The 16,569-nt window shown below is 45.5% G+C and overlaps 3 protein-coding genes and 1 long non-coding RNA gene across 8 annotated transcripts in view; 3 read left to right on the forward strand and 1 right to left on the reverse strand.

The window, feature by feature from the left end:
* Positions 1-16,569, reverse strand: part of LOC138950506 (uncharacterized) — a 241,243-nt gene that overhangs the window by 218,803 nt on the left and 5,871 nt on the right. For 2 of the 3 annotated variants that reach the window (XM_070322234.1, XM_070322233.1), the window contains exons 5-6: positions 15,804-16,168; positions 13,828-15,102 (exon numbers count right to left, since the gene is read on the reverse strand). In XM_070322234.1, the coding sequence (XP_070178335.1) occupies positions 14,690-15,102; positions 15,804-16,168 (778 nt within the window). In that variant the 3' untranslated portion in view covers positions 13,828-14,689. Of the gene's footprint in view, positions 1-13,827; positions 15,103-15,803; positions 16,169-16,569 lie in introns of those variants that run through there. The other variant, XR_011450693.1, reaches the window with a different exon arrangement.
* Positions 1-16,569, forward strand: part of LOC138950503 (uncharacterized) — a 291,738-nt gene that overhangs the window by 159,618 nt on the left and 115,551 nt on the right. The window lies entirely within an intron of this gene.
* LOC138950492 (uncharacterized) lies at positions 6,111-6,834 on the forward strand. The gene is made up of 2 exons (XR_011450686.1): positions 6,111-6,231; positions 6,496-6,834. It is a non-coding gene; the product is annotated as an uncharacterized lncRNA (long non-coding RNA).
* Positions 7,925-12,358, forward strand: LOC138949882 (uncharacterized). Its single transcript, XM_070321668.1, has 2 exons — positions 7,925-8,618; positions 9,381-12,358. The coding sequence occupies exons 1-2, from the start codon at positions 7,925-7,927 to the stop codon at positions 12,356-12,358; spliced, it is 3,672 nt and encodes a 1,223-aa protein (XP_070177769.1).

Raw genomic sequence — 16,569 nt, forward strand, 5'->3', positions numbered from 1 at the left:
TGTGTGTGTGTGTGTGCTTGTGTGAGTGTGTGTGTGTGCTTGAGTGTATGCGTGCGTGTGTCTGTGATGGGGGGGGGGTCTGGGTGTGTTGAGGGTATGTGTGTGTGTGGATTTGTGTGTGTGTGTGTGTGTGTGTGTGTGTGTGTGTGTGTGTGTTTTAGTGTAAGCGTGCTTGCGTGCATGTGTGTGTGAGGGGGGAGGGGTGGGGGAGAGGGGGTGGGTGTGTTACCGTGTCTTTGGATGTGTGTGTGTGTGTGTGTGTGTGTGTGTGTGTGTGTGTGTGTGTGTGTGTGTGTGTGTGTGTTGATGTGTATACGTGCGTGCGTGCGTGCGTGCATGTGTGTGTTGTGTGTTTAAGTATATGCGTGCGAGCGTGCTTGTGTGTGTGTTTGTGTGGGGAGGGGGGAGGGGGGGTAGGGTGTCTGTGGATCTGAGTGTGTGTGTGTGTGTGTGTGTGTGTGCGTGTGTCTGTCTGTCTGTCTGTCTGTCTGTGTGTGCACACGTGTGTGTGTGTGTACGTGGGTATGTGCATGTGTGTGTGTGTCTGTGTGTTTGTACGCGTGCGTGCGTGCGTGCGTGCGTGTGTGTGTGTGTGTGTGCGTGTGTGTGTTGTGTTTAAGTTGTGTGTGTGTTGGGGGCGAGGATGGGAATTAGAAACAAGTACTTACAGCTGGTACAATCAATATAAATCGGGTAGACACGTCTTCAAAGTTGACACCCGCGCAGACCGACAGTTGAATGCTGTTACTGCAACAAACGTTGCTGCCGTTACAATGTTGACACCCGCCCAGAACGACAGTTAAATGCTGTTACTGCAACAAACGTTGCTGCTGTTACAATGTTGACACCCGCCCAGACCGACAGTTGGATGTTGTTACTGCAACAAACGTTGCTGCCGTTACAACGTTAAATAGAGAGATTGTGCACGAATCACACACACGGAGGTAAAGGACACATAGATAGTTGAATCGGCACCCATCGATGTGATCTGGGACAAGCCTTTACGGGTACACAAGCGTTGCGCAGACAGCGGGTGCCAGTGCTCTTTCTGGTCTTCAAAAGGCGGTATGTCTCGACATGTGCATACAAATAGAGTGAGAGGATTTTGTGAAGGTTGTCACAGGCGACGGGGACTTGGATCTATCAATCTGACCCCGGGCAACACACCAATCAGCCGTGTCACGTTCCTAAACGGCTCCACCCCTATCAACTATTGCTGATCTCGGAACGGCTCCACCCCTATCAACTATTGCTGATCTCGGAACGGCTCCACCCCTATCAACTATTGCTGATCTCGGAACGGCTCCACCCCTATCAACTATTGCTGATCTCGGAACGGCTCCACCCCTATCAACTATTGCTGATCTCGGAACACTGGCAAAAAAAGGGTGGTCCCATTTGTTTTTGAAAATAAGAACAAAATAAGAACACATCGCCACATATATAAAAGGGGAGCAGCGTACGGCTACCTTTGAGCCGCGTTCAAAAAGGCTCTCCACTGGTCCACCCCCCACCTCCCTGTGCGTACAGCGGGTACGCGTCCCTGTCCCCCACCTCCCCCACTCCACCCCCACCCCAGAAGGAAGGGGGTTCGTGTCTCGAGACGTCACACCTACCACATCTCAACTCTCGCTCACCCTAATAGACCCTCCACACCATACCCCAACTACTCTCTTGTTCGTTCCTTAGGCGAAAATCTATTTTATTCTCAAAACTATTTTAGATGTATGTAATTACTCGTCAATATACGACAAACTATTTTATACGCAACATTATTTAGAGGCCAGTACCATGCGTATATACCCCATATCTGTGTGAGCGAATGTGTTCGGTGCGTCACTGTGGCATAGATAGCTTTCTTAAACTGCAAGTGAAATGAAAAAAAGGCCTATGTGCTGTATATATCTGCTTTTAAGCCCTCCCTGTACAAATCTGAATCACCTGTTTTAACCTTTGATTTTATAAAGTGGCTCTAAAATTGTATCACTTTTTATCAAGTACTTTTTTGGAAAATAAACGTATACTTTTAACATCCTATTCCCAATGCTCTTGGAGACAACGGGTGCCAAACCCAATTATATTAAATCACACTATCCCTCTTAACAAACTTTTATCATCACTACTCCTGCCACCCCGTCATCCTCCCCTCTTTTCTCACTTTTACCAGCTCCTTAGCGTATCAACAACTCTTGTCCCAAATAGAAATAGTTTCTGAGAGGACGTAAACTCCCGCCTGTAGTTTAGGCTACCTTTGAGCAGTACATGCATCATTGCCTGCCCGTGGTGTTTAAAGCTTGGCGTCAAACATGGGTACTTGAGGGTTGATGCTACACCACCGCAATGTCCCGTTTTACACAGGTTCCAAATCAATGTAATTTCTAACAGATTAGGATGTCTGCCTGATGTTTTGTTCACTATATTTTCCTGAATCCTGTTTTTACATTTAAAGCAAAAGATCGGAGGAAACCGTTACAAGAGCCCTGATGCTGCTGTCCGAGAGTAAAAGAGATTCATTGAGGGTATCGGCAAAAACACTCGTTTGACATGTGTGAGTGGGGTGGGTGGTGTGAGAGGGGGTGGGAATGTTCGCGTGTGTGCGCGTGTGTTTGTGTGTTTGTGCGTTTGTGTATGTGTGTGTATTTAAGTGTATGCGTGCGTGCGTGTGTGTGATGTTTGTTTAAGTGATTGCGTGCGTGCGTGCGTGCGTGCGTGCGTGCGTGCGTGCGTGCATTGGTGCGTGCGTGCTTGTATGTGTGGGATGATGGGGGAGAGGGATGGTGTGTATGTGGATATGTGTGTGTGTGTGTGTGTGTGTGTGTGTGTTGGGGGAGGGGTTCGTTGGGGGTGGGGATAAGTGTGTCTGTGGATCTGTATGTGTGTTAAAGTGTATGCGTGCGTGTGTGGGGGGACTAGAGATTGGGGAGGGGAGTCCATCAATGTGTGTGTGTATGTGTGTGTGTGTGTATATGTGTGTGTGTTTGTTTGTGTGTGTGTGTTGATTGTTTCAGTGTAAGCGTACGTGCGTGCGTGCGTGCGTGTGCGTGCGTGTGTTTGTGGGATGGGAGGGGATGTTAGTGTGTCTGTGGATCTGTTTTATTGTGTGTGTGTGTGTGTATGTGTGTGTGTGTCCAAGTTGTGTGTGTGTGTGTGTGTGTTGTGTTTATGTGTTTGTGCGTGTGTTTGTGTGCGAGTACGCGTCTGTTTGTGTGCGTACGTACAGTTGTAACTGTCGGGGAAGGGCTATGGATTTGGAGCACTTTGTTTTCTTACTGATTTCCATCTTTACCCCAAGAAATTGTATACATGTTGTTTGTTCTCTGTTCAGTAAGCTGAATGTAGGTGTGCTAACAAAGGTATTACAATAGAAAGTGTTGCCGCTAAGGCACACACACGTACCTAAAGTGTGGATGGTTACCTAAGAGGCGGCACTGGGTGTAGTGCCTTTCTAGTGCACTTGCACTACAACAGCACTGGGTGCAGTACTCGCTCCGGCATCGAAGAATTTTGCACTAAAAAATGCACAAAATTTGACCTATTTCGTCGCCTATAGAGGACGGAAAGAATGTCATTTTGAACATTGTTATGACATTCTTTCCGTCAAAAAAGTCAATTTAACGGTGTTAAATGAAGCGAGCATCCACACAATTAGGTTGCCATCCAGAGTTTAGGTTGCCATCCACGTGTGGATAGTTGCCTTATGGTGATTTAGGCAACCAAACCTGTGGAAACATGGGTACACACACACACATACACACACACACACACACACACACACGCACGCACACACACATTATTCAACACTCAGGGCTCAGATATAACCTTTGATTATGGTTGATTTAGATTGATCTGAGGATGCATATGCGTGCATGACTATAAAAGTCTATTCTGTTCTGTTCTTCTATCATTACAGGCGTTCCACACCTATATACTGTGAGATTTTCCCGATATACTTTGTTCCCGCGTTAAACATAACACAGGATCAACAATAGAGATAATGAATGCAGTTTAAGCTGTAGGATATAGCAATTTCTTTGTTTCGAATTTTTGTTTCTTCCCAAAAATTAATCGGCTTAAAGCGTCACATTAAGAGTTCAATTACCACCCCATCTCCCCCCCCCCTCCCCTCTCACCAATGTGTAACAAAGGTGTGACAGACTAACGGTGTTGTGTAATGTGCTGTTTGGACAGACGCACATTTTTTGAAGAGGATAACTGTAGCGAATGAAAATGTTTTTGAGCGCTCATCTTATGTTTTTTTACAACTGAGGTGGTCCAAATAAGGAACAATTCATATAACCAGTATTTCCCTCTACCAGTTGAGAGACAGAGAGAGAGAGAGAGAGAGAGAGAGAGAGAGAGAGAGAGAGAGAGAGAGAGAGAGAGAGAGAGAGAGAGAGAGAGAGAGAGAGAGAGAGAGAGAGAGAGAGAGAGAGAGAGAGAGAGAGAGAGAGAGAGAGAGAGAGAAAGGGATGGAGCGAAATGAAGGCAAAGGAAAGAAGAGGAAAAAAGAATAGTTTTTTTAACGAGAGATGCGTACAATACACTCACACACACAAACACAAACACACACACACACACACATACCTAAAGTGTGGATGGTTACCTAAGAGGCGGCACTGGGTGTAGTGCCTTTCTAGTGCACTTGCACTACAACAGCACTGGGTGCAGTACTCGCTCCGGCATCGAAGAATTTTGCACTAAAAAATGCACAAAATTTGACCTATTTCGTCGCCTATAGAGGACGGAAAGAATGTCATTTTGAACATTGTTATGACATTCTTTCCGTCAAAAAAGTCAATTTAACGGTGTTAAATGAAGCGACCATCCACACAATTAGGTTGTCATCCAGAGTTTAGGTTGCCATCCACGTGTGGATGGTTGCCTTAAGGTGATTTAGGCAACCAAACCTGTGGAAACGGGGGTACACACACACACGCACACACATACACGCAAAACCCACCAAGTGGGTTCATAGCCGATAGTGCACTTGGACTACAACGGCACTGCGCGCAGTGTCTTTGTAGTGCGCTTGCACTACAACCGCACTGGCTGCAGTATCCGCTCCGGCATGGACGAATTTGACACTAAAAAAGGCATAAAATTTGACCTATTTCGTAGCCTATAGGGCACGGAATTTTGACGGAAAGAGTGTCATCATCTTGAATATGGCATTCTTTCCGTAAAAAAAAAATAAAAATATTTTTTGCTAAAACTTGTTTTCTGAGTCGTTTGGAACCTGGTTGTTACGAATCAAGAATAAAACAACTGGGTTCCAAAATGTGGAACCCACTTGTTTTTTTAGCCCCAGTTGGTACTGTGTGAACATATACATAAACCCGGTTGGTGGGTTTTGCATGCTCACACACACACACACACACACACACACACACACACACACACACACACACACACATCAAAGCACCCACACATGCTCGCGCAGATGAACTGTCGAAAATGAAGAAAACAAGATTTTAAATTCATCATACGTAGAATGTATTAATCATTTAAAGGACTGAAAATGTATGTCACAGAATGGTGCACAGTGTCACGTAAAATTACGTGAATCCATGTCCAGCGACTCTATGTTTATTGTTTTGTTAGGGTGGATATTATTTTGTTGTGAAATAAAATGAATAAAAAAATGTAGTGTTTTTTTTGTCTATGTTTTATCAAATGTAATGTAGCAAGTGCCTGTGCATTGTAAGGATAACCAAGACCGGAACGGAAATACGTCAGTTCATTAATGACGTCATATCATTTTGTTGGGAACTTGGAAACAGACAGGTCAGTTCAAAGGCAGCAGGTAGCGACAACATTATGATTGGGCAGCGATTCTGATAAAGCCACGTAAGTGTGAAGCTAGTCGGTTGGTCGTCAAGTGAACGGCACATCCAAATCGAGGCAAGGCTATCAGTTGGCGAACGCACGGCAAGCGAGAAGTTCTGTTCTGTGAACGTTAGATTCAAGTTCAGAAGCGATACAAGCCGGAGGAGATGAGAATTAGCGGCGAAGGCCTCACGAAGATATCGAAGTCATCGGGCGCGAGGCTAGGGGCTGTATGAGATGCAGATCAAGCGGGTCCAGAGAGAGAAGAGGAGTCGGCGGTCGGGCGACGAGCGTGGGAGCGCGGCGACCTGGGAGAAAAGAATGGCGACACTCCAGTTGCTAAGCCGGACACCCTCGAGTTTTGGGTCCCTATAGTTGTGTTCATCATTTTCTTACACCGTTAGGGTACGTATATTTGTGATGGGTTATTCATTTCCGAGCTGGTGACCATTTCATTGTTTTGCTAATGCATAGCCCTGATGTTTGAATAGAAGTTACTAGGAAATTATTGTTGTTGGATTGATTGTTGATGTTGAGTCTATGAATCGTAGAGAGAATGGATCGTATGAGGGTGTCATAACCCTGCAAGTCAGTTTGTGATGTCACGGATGAGAGAAACTGTTGAAAAAGCCATGAGTGCAAAAAATTAGACAAAATCTTACTTTCCAGGTGTGTTACCTGTGGGTTATTTCCTATTCCTACTCCGTCTCCGGTTTCCAGTTCGGAGACCAGTTACATTCTGTATTCGAGAGATACCAGTGATCCTGATCGTCGATCTCTTCTATCAGCACCGACGGGGAAACCAGTGATCCTAATCGTCGATTTCTTCTATCAGCACCGACGGGGAAACCAGCGGCATTCAGCTAAGTTTGACTTTCAAGTGTATACAAAAAAGGAACTCAAACCATTTCGGAACTCTAACAGCACGTCCACAAATAAAAATTCGATCGCGATCGTATAAAAAAAAACAAAAAGAAAGATAAATAAAAAAACTTACGATGCATTCTATCTAAGATTCGTTTGTTTTCTTTGTGGAAGAAAAAAATATCGTGTCAGTGCGTGTCCTTTGTGTCTAAGTTTGATAGAAAAAGAATCTTGCACTAGCGAGACCTCACTCAAACATTACATGCGCGACATTTATGGGGGCTCATGTCCAGGGATAAAACGGGTTAAATTTTCAATTTTGTCGTAGTTGTACGCACTGACAAATTTTTTTTCTCTGCAAAGGAAAAGACTCAAAAGTTATTTTCTTGATCATTCGAATTTTCGGAAATGGTTGTTCTTATTACACTCGAACACACAATTTGTACATGGTTGCATGACGCATGATTAGTAAGTAAGTGGATAGTTTGTATGTTGATTAGTGGCCACAATTAGCATATTTACAACTACTAGAGTAACTTAGATCAGATATGTTCATGCAGTGAATTGTGTAAATTAGAAAAGCAGTGAAATGAGTCACCAGTTCTGAAAGTTCTATTTTGAAATGCAAAATTAAAGCAACGAGTGGAAATTTTGGAACCCAAAAGTAAATAATTCAACACCAGTGCTTGACTGGAAGTTTTATTCATATGCGTAGGCATATGATTGGTAATTATAGTGTGCAAGTATACGTGTATGCTTATAGTTACCAGAACCTGTTCTTTATAAACTTTTTCTTGTACGGGACAGGAAGAAGTGTATAAAGTGAAAAAGATAAGTTGTGTGTGAATGAAACCGAACGAGGGGAAGTAGGTTTCACAAAGGTCAAATAACCAAATCTGTTGAAATACGGGTGTTGTTTTCATCAGATATCTGGAGACAGATTGGACAAAAGATTCCTTTGGTTTTTTTTGAGAATTATATGTAGCGTTAGACACAGTATAAAGATTGAATACTAGTGTCGAGTTACAGTGATCAGATATACAGTGTGATAATCAGGTGATTATCATAGGTGTATATCGGGATATAGAACGACGTTTGCGTTTGTATAGGAAGAGAGATTCTTCGTAGAATAGTGGTAGGTGTAAGTGATTTGGTTTGACGTTCGGGTCAAGGTCACTTAGTGTGCATACATCCGTAAGACTGAGTTCATAGTTGTTATAGTGTGTAAGCAACAATGGCGGGGAGAAGAGGTCGTAATCGTCAGGATGATGACGAGGTGGACCAAGATGTGAGTCTTTCAAAGTTTTTGAAAGATGGTCGTTTGCTAGGTTTGACGGGTAAAAATCTAGGAGATTATGCGGAGAAGAGAAGACAAGAGTACGAGGAGGAAAAGAGAAGAAAGGAAGAGTTGGAGAGACAAGAGAGGGAGCGGCGAGAAGAAGAAGCTAGGAAAGCGAGTGAAGAAGAAAGGAAGGCGAAGGAGCGACGGGAAGAAGAAGAAAGAAAGGCAAGAATACAACTCGAAACTCTAGCGATGCAGCAAGATTTTGAGATGAGGAAAATCAGAGAAATGGCTGAGTTAGGGTTGAATGTGAATCAGAATGCAAATCAGGGAGATAGAGAGTCAGCTAAAAAGATAGACATCAAACTTCCGTTTTTAGATGACAAAGATGATGTAGAAGTGTTCTTACGACAGTACGAGCGAATTGCGAAGCTGTTGGAATGGGAAGATAAAGAAAAGGCTATTAGATTAGCCGGGCAACTCAAAGGCCAAGCTAGGCAGGTGTATACTGAGCTGTCTGATGAGGATGCAGTGAAGTTTGATGTTGTCAAGTCAGCGATCTTGCGTCGTTTCCAGTTGACAGCGGAAGCGTACAGAAAGAAGTTTCGTGATTTCAAGCGCAAGAGCCATGAAAATGTCAGAGAATGTAAGTTGCGCATGAGCACTTATTTGGATAGATGGATTGAGCTATCCGAGAAAGAGGGAAGATCTGGTGATTTGAAGGATTTGATTCTATCAGACAAGTTGATGGATACTTTCAGTCCAGATCAAGCTAGGTTTGTTAGGGAAAGAGTTCCTAAAAACTTGAATGAAGTTTTGTTGCATGCACAGACCTTTGAGGATGCTCGCGAAGCAGAAGGTCGAGGTCACAACAAGAGGTTTGGGACAGGTGGGGATGGCCACGGGCCCAAACAAAAAGTTGAAAATAAGAGCAGTGTGTCAATGCCTCAAAACCAAGGGGGTAAGCCTATTGGTCAGAAAAACACTGGGGATTGGAATCCAAGACCCAGTAGGCCAGATAGGAAGTGCTATAGATGTGGAGGTCCACATCTGATTCGAGATTGTCCAAAAATGGAGAAACAAGGAGGAAATCAAGCGTCCTCTGTGGTGGGAGCAGTACAAGCACCAAGAGAGAGAGAATCTTGCCAGCGCTGTAGGGAAGATTTCGAACCTATGTGTCAGATGAAAGTCGACGGAAAAACGGTGATCGGAATGCGCGACACTGGAGCAAATTGTATTTTGGTGGATTCAAAACTAGTGCCAAAGGAGAGATATTTGGGTCAATACCAAAATCTGACGCTCGCTGATTCGTCGAACCGGAAAATTCCGATAGCAGAGGTGGAATTGGAAACACCATTTTTCTCAGGATTGACCAAAGTGTTGGTAGTGAAGACGCTGATTCATCCAGTTCTCATTGGTAACTACAGGATAACCGCTGAGGAGGAAAAGTTGAACGTACCTGTATTCCCAACGATGGAAGTGAAGATGACGTCACCGGAGGCTGCACCAGTGCAGACCAGACTCCAGGAGGAAAAAGCAAAGAGGAGAGCTGAACCATGGTTACCGAAACAGGTGGATCTGGGTCAGATACGGCCGGAAGACTTGTCACGGGAACAAAAGAACGACCCGAGTTTGGATAAAATACGAGACCGAGCCGGGAAAGGACCGCAGGATGGAACGCACTACGAATGGAGAAAAGAAATTCTTTATCGGGTGTACATGAGCGAAGACAGTTCGTGCAAACAAGTAGTGGTACCAGAGTGCTACAGATCATATGTTCTGAAACTAGCACATGACTCGGCGATGGCAGGGCATCAGGGAGTGCGACGGACCAGAGATCGCGTATGGCGTGATTTCTACTGGCCAGGGATATGTGGAGACATCAGGCGATACTGTGCTTCCTGCGATGCGTGTCAGCGCAGTACCAAGAAAGGAGCGACAAAGAAAGTGCCGCTAAAGAAGATGCCACTCATCAGGACTCCATTTGAGAGAATAGGTGTCGATATAGTCGGGCCGATTGTGCCAGCGTCAAACAGAGGACATCGATACGTCTTGACGGTTGTAGACTATGCTACGAGATACGTAGAAGCTACCTCACTGAAGGACATCAAAGCAGAGACGATTGCTGATGCACTTTTCGTCATCTGGACAAGACTGGGAATACCCAAGGAGATTTTGACGGATCAAGGCGGCCAATTCATGGGTGAGGTCATGAGCCAACTCAACAAGCTGTTGAACGTGAAAGGCATTCGTACGTCACCATGGCATCCGCAAACGAATGGGCTGACAGAGAAGTTTAACCAGACGTTGAAGAGTATGCTGAAGAGACTGTGTCAGGAGCAACCGAAAGATTGGGACCAGTTTCTACCGGCGTTGCTGTTCGCGTACAGAGAGACACCACAAGAAAGCTTGAAATTTTCACCGTTTGAGCTGTTGTTTGGACGTGAGGTGAGGGGGCCAATGCAAGTACTTCGTCAAGTGTGGACAAGCGAGGATGTAGAGGAAGAGGCCAGATCTACAGTCAGTCACATCGTGGATCTTACCAACAAGATTGCAAAAACGTGTGAGATTGCTAGAGATAACCTCAGCAAAGCAGCAATCAGATACGCCAAGGCCTATGACAAGAAAACGAAGGAAAGATACTTTGCCGCAGGAGACAAGGTACTGATGCTGTTGCCGGAAAAGCGGAACAAGTTGCAGTTGACATGGAGAGGACCGTACCTAGTTTTGGACAGAATTGGAGGCTGTAACTACAAGGTGAAGGTCAAGGATCAAGAAAAGATTCTACATGCGAATCTGCTGAAGCTGTACGTGGATCGCGAGACTGACGGAAGTGGAAAGCAAACAACGCCAGTTTGCGATGCAAAACAGGACACACAAGAAGCTTGTGTAGTAGTGGATGAAGTTCAAGAGGAGAAAATGGGGGGTTTGGGAATAGATTGTTTTCCCATGTTGTCCTTGCAACCGAAAGAAGGTCCAAGCGACGTGAAGATCAACCCGGACTTAGCGCCACAGAAAAAGGCAGAACTTCAAGCAATCTGCGGGAACCGAGTCAAAGCTTTGAGCGATATACCAGGTCATTGTATGCTTGAGGAGTGCGAGTTGAAACTCAAGTCAACGGAACCAGTACACGTGAAACCATACCCATTGCCATTTGCACAAGTGGAAACAGTGAAAAAGGAGGTCGACGACATGTTGAAGCTTGGAGTCATCGAGCCTAGTGTTTCACCGTATAACAGTCCTATTGTGCTGGTGAAGAAGAAGGATGGGACGATTCGCTTCTGTATTGATTACCGGAGGTTGAACAAGGAGTTGGAATTTGATTCTGAGCCAATACCAGATGTGCCAATGATTTTCGCAAAACTGAAGAAGAAGAGATATTTGTCAAAAATTGACTTGAGCAAGGGCTACTGGCAAATTGGAGTGAAGGAGTCAGACAGGCCAAAGACTTCGTTCTCAACCCCAGCAGGGGAATTCCAGTGGAAGAGACTACCCTTCGGGCTCAAGACCAGTGGTGCCGTGTTCACGAGGATGATGCGGAAGCTGTTAGAACCGATGAAGAGTGATGACGTTGAACACTTCATTGATGACATCATCGTGGCCACTGAGACGTGGGAGCAGCATGTAGAGGCAGTCGACGCTGTGCTGAAGAGGCTGGAAGAAGTGGGCCTGACAGCCAAACCATCCAAGTGCTATCTTGGATATTCAGAGCTGGATTATTTGGGTCATCATGTGGGGCAAGGGATGATCATGCCAGATGAAGACAAAATCCAGAAAATCAGAGACGCCAACAGACCAGTCACGAAGAAGGAAGTGAGAGCATTCCTGGGTCTAGTGGGGTACTACAGGCGTTTTGTCGACAACTACGCGGAGATCAGCGCTCCATTGACAGATTTGACCAAAGGGGGACAACCAGAAAAGGTGAAGTGGAATGACAAGTGTGAAGCTGCGTTCATCAAGCTCAAGGAAAAGCTGATAAGCAAACCAGTGTTGCTGTTGCCAGATCCCAGCAAACCTTTTGTTCTGAGGACGGATGCATCGGATATCGCAGTGGGAGCTGTATTGATGCAGGACCAAGGACAGGGATTGCAACCACTGGCGTATGCGAGCAAGAAACTGAGCAAGGCGGAGAAAAACTACTCAGTGATCGAGAAGGAATGTCTAGGAGTGGTGTGGGCGGTCAAGAAATATGAGCAATATTTGTACTCCGTTCATTTCACGCTGGAGACAGACCATCAGCCATTGACGTATCTGCAAAAGACCAAGACTGAGAATGGTCGTCTGATGAGATGGGCAATGCAATTACAGCAGTATTCCTTCACTGTCAAAGTCATCCCGGGCAAAGACAACGTCGGAGCTGATTACATGAGTCGCATACATGAATGACTTAGCTCAAACATGACTGTTTTAGCTTCAGAGGGGGAGCGTAATGTCACGTAAAATTACGTGAATCCATGTCCAGCGACTCTATGTTTATTGTTTTGTTAGGGTGGATATTATTTTGTTGTGAAATAAAATGAATAAAAAAAATGTAGTGTTTTTTTTGTCTATGTTTTATCAAATGTAATGTAGCAAGTGCCTGTGCATTGTAAGGATAACCAAGACCGGAACGGAAATACGTCAGTTCATTAATGACGTCATATCATTTTGTTGGGAACTTGGAAACAGACAGGTCAGTTCAAAGGCAGCAGGTAGCGACAACATTATGATTGGGCAGCGATTCTGATAAAGCCACGTAAGTGTGAAGCTAGTCGGTTGGTCGTCAAGTGAACGGCACATCCAAATCGAGGCAAGGCTATCAGTTGGCGAACGCACGGCAAGCGAGAAGTTCTGTTCTGTGAACGTTAGATTCAAGTTCAGAAGCGATACAAGCCGGAGGAGATGAGAATTAGCGGCGAAGGCCTCACGAAGATATCGAAGTCATCGGGCGCGAGGCTAGGGGCTGTATGAGATGCAGATCAAGCGGGTCCAGAGAGAGAAGAGGAGTCGGCGGTCGGGCGACGAGCGTGGGAGCGCGGCGACCTGGGAGAAAAGAATGGCGACGCTCCAGTTGCTAAGCCGGACACCCTCGAGTTTTGGGTCCCTATAGTTGTGTTCATCATTTTCTTACACCGTTAGGGTACGTATATTTGTGATGGGTTATTCATTTCCGATCTGGTGACCATTTCATTGTTTTGCTAATGCATAGCCCTGATGTTTGAATAGAAGTTACTAGGAAATTATTGTTGTTGGATTGATTGTTGATGTTGAGTCTATGAATCGTAGAGAGAATGGATCGTATGAGGGTGTCATAACCCTGCAAGTCAGTTTGTGATGTCACGGATGAGAGAAACTGTTGAAAAAGCCATGAGTGCAAAAAATTAGACAAAATCTTACTTTCCAGGTGTGTTACCTGTGGGTTATTTCCTATTCCTACTCCGTCTCCGGTTTCCAGTTCGGAGACCAGTTACATTCTGTATTCGAGAGATACCAGTGATCCTGATCGTCGATCTCTTCTATCAGCACCGACGGGGAAACCAGTGATCCTAATCGTCGATTTCTTCTATCAGCACCGACGGGGAAACCAGCGGCATTCAGCTAAGTTTGACTTTCAAGTGTATACAAAAAAGGAACTCAAACCATTTCGGAACTCTAACAGCACGTCCACAAATAAAAATTCGATCGCGATCGTATAAAAAAAAACAAAAAGAAAGATAAATAAAAAAACTTACGATGCATTCTATCTAAGATTCGTTTGTTTTCTTTGTGGAAGAAAAAAATATCGTGTCAGTGCGTGTCCTTTGTGTCTAAGTTTGATAGAAAAAGAATCTTGCACTAGCGAGACCTCACTCAAACATTACATGCGCGACACACAGCTCTGGAGAATTACTATTTCACACACAAACAAAACTGCACTGACTATATTGTATGTGTTGCTATGGAACCGGAAGAGTTTTGACACTGGATTGATATTACAGTATTTGTTGTTTTCAGTAAAATATCCAAAAACAATTCTCTGCGGTAGACGTATAGTATCAAAATGATAGTTCCTCTCTCTCTCCCCCTTTCCCACTCTCTCTGTCCATCTCTCTGTCCGTTTCTCTCTCTGTCCATCTCTCTGTCCATCTGTCTGTCCATCTTTGTCTTTGTATTTGTTCCTTCTCTCTCTCTCTCTCTCTCTCTCTCTCTCTCTCTCTCTCTCTCTCTCTCTCTCTCTCTCTCTCTCTCTCTCTCTCTCTCTCTCTCTCTCTCTCTCTCGTCAGCATGTTCATGGATGTTTCCATGGAGATAGACCAAGCATTCCACTGTCCCTAGAAAATTTACTGTCTGTCCGTGACGTCATTTCTTGATGACGCTAATTATGAAATCATACGCTTGTCAGTGAACAAGAAGCGATGTGTTGAGTGATTTTCTTTCGGTATTTTAAAACGATAAAAATGTCACTCGCGTTGTTGTTGTCGGTGTCGGTGGTGATGGTGGCGGATGGTGGTGGATGTCGTGGTAGAGGATGATGTTGTCGTCGTAGTTGTCAGAGAGCGGCACGTTGTAAGGACAGGTATTGCTGAGTTTCAGTAAATGGAGTCAATAAAATGCTGAATTTCTGTTCAACGGTTGTTGTTGTTGTTGTTGTTGTTGTTGTTGTTAGACATCGTTGGACGTTGCGGGACGTGTAGTTGAGACAGGTGGTGGTGGTGGCGGTGACGAGATGTGGGTGTCACTCAGTGTCGCTGTCGCTGTCTATGTCCTAACCCTCTTCACCCAGATCACCTGGGCCGTGGACCGCGACATGGATCTCAGGCGGCCTCTAGCGTCAGCATCACTATACCCACTGCTGTCCAGGTAGACGACGACGGGTCTCTCCAAGCCCCATACTGTGTTCTCATTGACCACCGTCACCGCCTCGTCTCGACCCCTACCTGCCGCTCTCTGTGTGGGACCCGATGTCATTTCAGCCAGTTGTCTAACGGCCGCTGTGTCGTTATAATCCACCTTACGGGTGGGGACGCCGCGTGACTCGAGGCCCCGGATGAAGGGTGCTGGTGACAAGTAGCGATCATCCGGTGTGTCTGTGTCACAGTCCATCTCACCCAGCACAAAGACGTCGCTGTAGGTGAGGCCGCCCTGCCCGTGGGGAGCGTTGTCATCGCAACCTGAAACATCACACACACCGTCAACATCACATCGTCGTTGTGTAATATACATCCACACCGACTTCAACAACTACAACAACAACACCAACAACAACAACAGCAACGACGACGACGACACCACCATCACCATCAACAACAACCACGACACAAACAACAACGACGACCCATGTCTAACTTCCGCACCAACACCGGCTGCAGCAACACGTGAACAGAGACTACAACTACATCAGCAGCACCACAACCACCTGAAAATAGGAAACACAATTTTATATTATTTAGGGTTCAACACCGCACCTTGGCAGACTTGTGACGATATTATGTAACGACGTCACAGTTAATGACGCAAATATCAATATTTCTTGTAAGTTTAATGACGTCATCGAAATGTTGTACACCGACCTGACTGACACTTACTGCATTGCGAGAGAGAGAGAGAGAGAGAGAGAGAGAGAGAGAGAGAGAGAGAGAGAGAGAGAGAGAGAGAGAGAGACAGACAGACAGACAGATAGACAGACAGACAGACAGACAGACGGACAAACAGACAAACAGACAGACAGACAGACAGACATACAGACAGACAGACAGGCGGACAAACAGACAAACAGACAGACAGACAGACAGACAGGCGGACAGACAGACAGACAGACAGACAGACAGACAGACAGACAGACAGACAGACAGACAGACAGAGGTGTACTGACCGACACGAAGATCTCGCAGCATGTCTGCCACCAGCTCCCCGCACCGTGCACACCGCCATGGATAGAGACCCTCATGTCCCTGTCTGTCACTGTAGCCAGGATCATAGTGACGAACCGTCAGGACAGGTGGGCCGTCGCACGGTGCGGACACTGGCGGCCTGGTGTAGGCCGGGACCCTTCCTCTCTTCATATCGTCAGCCTGCTCCACCTCTCTCACCACAGCAGGTGGGCTTCTCAGGGGCTGTGTCAGTTTGCGGACGTAACGCTCCATGTCGGCAGGTACATCTAGCTTAACACCTGCTGCCCACAAGGTGAACCGGACGTGTCGTTGTTTTAACGCCCGGTAGATCTCTGCGATGACGTCACTGTAACAGAACAGACAGGTGTGTCAGTGTTTATAAACAGAACAGACAGGTGTGTTATAGTTCTCACAAAACTCAGTTGTTTTAACGCAGTGTAGATCTTCGTGATGACGTCACAGTAACAGAACGGACAGGTGTGTCAGTGTGTAGAAACAGAACAGACAGGTGTGTTATAGTTCTCACAAAACTCAGTTGTTTTAACGCAGTGTAGATCTTCGTGATGACGTCACAGTAACAGAACGGACAGGTGTGTCAGTGCCTGATTACACCTGGAATTACGAAACTGATAAAACAAAACAAAAACGCCTGGCAAAAAGGAAGTCACAAAGATTGCTGTTCAGGATAAGAATCACAGTGAACCTGAAATAAAATGACGCAATGATTAATAATGACGTGAACAGAAT

This window comes from Littorina saxatilis, linkage group LG16, assembly GCF_037325665.1.
Source record: "Littorina saxatilis isolate snail1 linkage group LG16, US_GU_Lsax_2.0, whole genome shotgun sequence".
Lineage (NCBI taxonomy): Eukaryota > Metazoa > Mollusca > Gastropoda > Littorinimorpha > Littorinidae > Littorina > Littorina saxatilis.

Coding starts and splice junctions, on each gene's coding strand:
- LOC138949882 (XM_070321668.1), top strand. CDS start 7,925: ATGGCGGGGAGAAGAGGTCGTAATCGTCAGGATGATGACGAGGTGGAC. Junction 8,619..9,380: donor CCATGAAAATGTCAGAGAAT/GTAAGTTGCGCA, acceptor TGATTCATCCAG/TTCTCATTGGTAACTACAGG.